A 6,000-nucleotide genomic window follows, 5' to 3' on the forward strand; every position below is an offset into this window, starting at 1 on the left:
ACAGACAGACAGACATACAGACATTCAGACAGACATACAGACAGACAGACAGACAGACATTCAGACAGACATACAGACAGACATACAGACATTCAGACAGACATACAGACAGGCAGACAGACAGACAGACATACAGACATTCAGACAGACATACAGACAGACAGACAGACAGACATACAGACAGACAGACAGACAGACAGACATTCAGACAGACATTCAGACAGACAGACATACAGACATTCAGGCAGACAGACAGGCAGACAGACATACAGACATTTAGACAGACAGACAGACAGACAGACATACAGACATTCAGGCAGACAGACAGGCAGACAGACATACAGACATTTAGACAGACAGACAGACAGACAGACAGACATTCAGGCAGACATACAGGCAGACAGGCAGACAGACAGACAGACTGCTTTCAGGTTCTCCAGTGCATTAAACGTAAAGATGTCATTGAGAGCGCGGGTTCTGACCGATGTAAAGACTAAACCTTTCTTTTATTTCTATAGATTTTAATATTGCGTCATGCCACAGCACCTACAGTATCAGCACTTGTTCCTTTACCAGCTTCACTCTTTCCTCCTTCTTGTAGTTAATGAGACAAAAAAGAAGTTGAAGTCCACCTATCAGCTTTCCCTCTACTAAGACTCTGACACTGGAGACTCCTTCCATAAATATGACATAAACACACTGATGCCTTATTTTATTAAACAAATATACCGTATTAAATGCTACGTAAAAGCGTTCGTCACGCGTGTCCCTTTGATCGATCTGTTTCAATGGAAAGCCATGCAGTCTCTTTTAAATCCCATGCACACGTTAGAAATCATGATCTCGCTGTGTATTAAAGGTCCCATATTTTACTATTTCTTCAAACAAGTTAACACGGGTTAACTCAGAGCTCACCCAAAGTGTGTGTTTGTTCATGCTACAGCTGAAATAGCCTTTATTGTTTCTCACACCTATGTTTCGCGAGCTATGCAACAAGCTCGGGGGAGGGGCTTTACTTATATGAGGTCACATTAGGGAGAACATTTGGTTTGCTTGTTTAAGCCCCAGTCAATACACAAATAGGAAAAAGATAAAAACAGAGTGATTTTTTCTTTTCTCACACACACACACACACACACACACACACACACACACACACACACACACACATACTGGAGGCCCATCTGAATATCTAAAAAACGACTAGAGAGTGAATTTTGCATAATAGGTCCATTTTAAAACCTCCAACTGGAATCATGAGAATAAAGACTACGATCAGATTTCTGACCGTCCAAAAAGACGAAGATCCAAATATGACCTGTGCGTCTGTGCACGTTATTAGCCCTGATGTAGATACGCGAGTTCACACACACACACACACACACATCTGCTAACACTCACGCCTGCTGCATATTAATCCCACATTAAACCATCCGAGGTCGAGCGGAGTCACAGCGCCTTATTTTCACGCTGATGTGTTTGTTTGTGTGCGCCGTGTAATCACCCAAACACGCGCAATTTAACGCAGATTGGATCGGAGGGAAGTTTTTACAGAATGACAACATTCATGACAAAAGGCTCTACGATGGAAACCCCATCTGGTGACAGAGTGTTGATGAACTCCAGGCGTAAATCTATAAAAGTACAGTACCGTGCAAAAGGACTGTATACACACGTGATTAATACGTTCTACGTAACGACGCCTAATTCTTCTCTGTATAATCATTCATTATAAAGCATGCGACTGTCTATCATTAGACCTAACGAAATTATATCTGTTCATAATCATAATGAACTTCATACACTATGATTACATTCACAATGTGTTATAACGCACATGATTGATATAATTATTGATTACATTAACATTACTGTTTGGTGGTATTATTTATAACTTGTTAAATGACACATCAGTTCATACTTAGTGCTTATAACATGTTTATATCCACTCATACTGTAAATAACACATGACAATAACAATACACATTCTAAAACATAACGCTAATATATAACAGTATAATGCATAATAAATATATATAGGAATATATCAGAATATTGCACTTGTATAAGTAATTATAGCAGTTTGTATACAAGCTTATAAATGCATTATAACACTCATAGTTTGTTATACAGTAGATATGAGCTGTCAATCTTCTTCTATAAATCTTATGTTTATTATAGTGCATTATTAACCCGGCTTTAAATAAATAAAGTATTTTTTTCTTGTATTATTTGAATGTGTTATGCAGCGTATACACTTAGAGTAACACTTCTAAACATAAAGCCTTTAAACCATCGTATATGATTCCATAAATAGGGTTTCATATTCAGAACACTGTACAGTAGATATCAAGGATACCACCTCAAGATGGTTAATTTCCTATAACAGCGCTTTATTCCACTTAAACTTTATCCCACTGTTAAATAAACCATCGAGTATTCACGTGTCGCAAAGAAACACATCTGTCAAAGCCGACGTTATGGAACGTTAATCAACACCATCTGACCGACCTGCACACAGAATTTAACAGAAGTGTGTGTGTGTGTGTGTGTGTGTGTCACACAGGCAGTCACTCACCTGCACCAGGGTCATCTGCGAGCCGAGCGCCAGGAGGATCTTCTCGGTCTTGGTGGGATACGGATTGTCGCGGTGTTTGTACAGCCACTGTTTGAGCGGTCGAGCCATGTCCTGGAGAGCCTGGCGCTTATGACGGACCTTTCCTCCGCCCTGACGAGACCTGAGAGGTGAGGACATTGCAGAATATCCTCTATTAAAACCTGACGGTGTTTATTAACCCGTACAGACCGGCACAAGCAGCAGAACGAGACAAAGACCTGAAAACATCCTAATGAACATTAAAACATGAAGAATTTAAAGGAATTATTTCAGGTCATTTGGTGTAACGGTGTTTTCTATCTGCACCTCTGTTAATGAAAAAAAACGACAACTAAATAATAATTAATTAATAAATAAATAAATAAATGAATTCCTCCATGTTTGGTGGGTTTCCTCAGGGTTCTCCGGTTTCCTCCTACAGTCCAAAAACATGCAGGTTAGGCTGATTGGCGTTCCCATGTTGCCCGTAGTGTGTGAATGAGCGTGTGTGTGTGTGTGTGCCCTGCGATGGATTGGCACCCTGTCCAGAGTGTACCCTACCTCGTGCCCTAAGCCTCCTGGGATAGGCTCCGCCCCCCGCGACCCTAAATACAGGATTAAGCGGTATAGAAGATGAGTGAGTGAGTGATGAGTTAATAAATAAATTATAAATTAATTAAATAAATCCCATCAGCTTTTTTTTTCATCCTATTTAGTTCTTGTTGTTTAAATTAACTCCATGCAATTATATATATATATGGCTAGTGCATTATGATTAAATATAATATAAACTATAATAACAACTACAATAAGTTTTATAAATCGAGTAACAAAACTCTACGGTCACGTGGCATCATGATTTAAATTTTATTCATTCCTCAAAAACAGAAAACATTTAAAATCCTTATAAAAAGAACAAGATGCACTTTTTAATTCTGAATCATGAGAAAAAACGCTTAACTGCTACGGACAGAAATTTAATATCATAAACAAAATGTTCCACAGCGTCACTATACCATAACATATAGAAAATAAATGTAGAAATTAAGAAATAAAAATTCCTGATTAATGGAACAGTGTGTGTACATGGAGGTAGTGTACGCGATAAAAGCGCCTCGGTGTAACAATACAAAAATAAATCCATCAGTTTTGTAATAATAATCAGGATTCATGGAGCGCTGGCTCTTCCCCAGGTCCTGTCTAAAAAAAAAATTATAAAATGAATCGCTGATTTAATTTAAGCTCTTCATTCATTTTCGCTCTTTAAATCTGCTTAAAAATATGAAATCCAACACTTTCGTATCGTCTGATATCGTTCCTGTGATCTTTTAATTTAACGCTCCTCAGTCTCGGTCTCAGAGTTCGACACAGATGTTGACGCGCGGACGCTCTGCACATCTGTCCTAACGAGACATCTGGAGACGCTAAAGTGTTTTCTTTTAATACAGTCATACTGAAATGAATGTGTCACACCAGAGCAGTGCACACACACACACACACACACACACTCCCCGGGTACAGGTGGGTTCCACAGGTGGGTTGTATTTAATACTTTCACATCTAGACAGTGTAGATAAATGAGACGCATCCCATGAGTACAATTTTTTTTTATGATCATAAAAACTCATAGAGTTAGAGAGCCAGTTTTTAAAAAGAAGTCAAAAATCATTGTATATATATATATATAATAATAATAAAAAACTAAGAAAAAGCCGAGACCCGCTCCGAGACTTCTGCACATGCAAACGTATTTGAAATGCGATTTATCACGCTACAGCAAAGCCAGAGGACAAACTACACCCCAGGACTCGGTTCGGTTTAACGCTAGAGGCGTGTTTTTGTTAAGAAGCTGTCGACGGTTCTGAAAGGAGGTCCGGGGACCAGCAGGAGCTCGTGCAGCACGGGCACGGCGTCAGTACAGTCGAGGAGATTCATCACCGAATCATCTACGGCGAAATAAGTTCGACTAAATGCTAGCACTTTTTATCCAAACAATAAGAAAGACCCAAAGGAGATACAGAGACAAAAATCTGTCTGAGTAGAAGAGTTAAATAAGGACGCTTAACACTTCATTATAAAATATTAATAATAATAATAATAATAATAATAATAACTCTAACAATGAGATGCTTTTGATCATTTCTGAAAAACCAGCGAGACAAAACTGGATATGAAATGATACAGATTATATATATTATACTATAAGACTCATTCATTGCATTCATACTCTAATCTTTTTCGCACTGTTAAAATAAAATAAAATAAAACAGCTGTAAGAATCAGGGGTTAAAAAATTAGATCAGGATTAAAACACACCCAGTTTGTGTTTCTGTAGAATTTAAAGCATTTTATGATTTCTAAGTCATTTTCGAATTTGAAGAAAGACATATATGGTATATATATCTTCGTACAATGGTACTTTTGGGAATAGGTTACGTGATAAATAAAATGAGTAAACAAACAAACAAACAAAACCAGACCTAAACATCTGGTGAGAAATCTGCGCTCTGGATTTAGTCCCGAACTCGTCTCATGTCCTCTGGTGTTCCAGTCAGAGCTGCAGGACTACGAGTGCAGACGCAGTGACTTTCTCGTACCAGGTGATGGTTCGAACCTGTAGATGTCACTATGGCACTGCGCTGTCCGTCTGCTTATCTTCCAGCACAAACCTCCAGTGCACATGTAACACATTTCCTGTGCCCCGAACCCTCCAGGATCATGTTCGGCAAAATAATATTTTGCTTGTAACTCAGATGTGTATGAACAGGCTAAAAAAGAAACGCTCGCCCTCTCTCTGTTCTCAGTTCTGACTTAAGGAAAAGTTACACACACACACATACCTACACACACACGGAGCTAATGTTTGTATTAAATTTTCTTCATTAACTCTGATACTCCCCGCCGGACGTGTCAGAACTCACACACTACTGGACGGCGTGTCGAAGTGTGTGACATGCAATAACACTCTGCTCTGCTCTGATGGATATCCGCTCCTGTATAACAGAGAGCACTTGTCACAGTACAAATAAAGACTCACAGCCCTACACACACACACACAGAGTAAACATGTTAAAGACATGGTTAAACACCAATGGATCCGGAGGTTTTAAAAAATATATAAAAAAAAAAAAAGAGAGAGAGAGAGAAAAAAAAAAAAAGGTTTTCACTCTCCCACTACAAAAGGAGCCTTGATCGACTGGACCACACGTTACGTTCAAGGAAATGTTTATTTATTAGAAACAGACTCAGTGTGTGTGGGTCTTTTTTTTTAATATGCTACCAAACTTATATAGGATGCTAAGTTGGTTTAACTCGTGCATGACCCTGTTGTTAGATAATTAAAGAGAGAGAGAGAGAGATACATTGTGATTATTTGTTTTTGCTTGTTTTTTGGTGAATTATTC

The 6,000-nt window shown here is 38.6% G+C and overlaps 1 protein-coding gene across 1 annotated transcript in view; it reads right to left on the reverse strand.

The window, feature by feature from the left end:
- The window catches only part of mkxa (mohawk homeobox a), a 44,485-nt gene that overhangs the window by 36,546 nt on the left and 1,939 nt on the right, over nt 1–6,000 (reverse strand). The window contains exon 3 of the mRNA XM_053510927.1: nt 2,579–2,738. Within this exon, the coding sequence (XP_053366902.1) occupies nt 2,579–2,738 (160 nt within the window). The remainder of the gene's footprint in view (nt 1–2,578; nt 2,739–6,000) is intronic.

The sequence above is a fragment of the Clarias gariepinus genome, chromosome 14, assembly GCF_024256425.1.
Source record: "Clarias gariepinus isolate MV-2021 ecotype Netherlands chromosome 14, CGAR_prim_01v2, whole genome shotgun sequence".
Lineage (NCBI taxonomy): Eukaryota > Metazoa > Chordata > Actinopteri > Siluriformes > Clariidae > Clarias > Clarias gariepinus.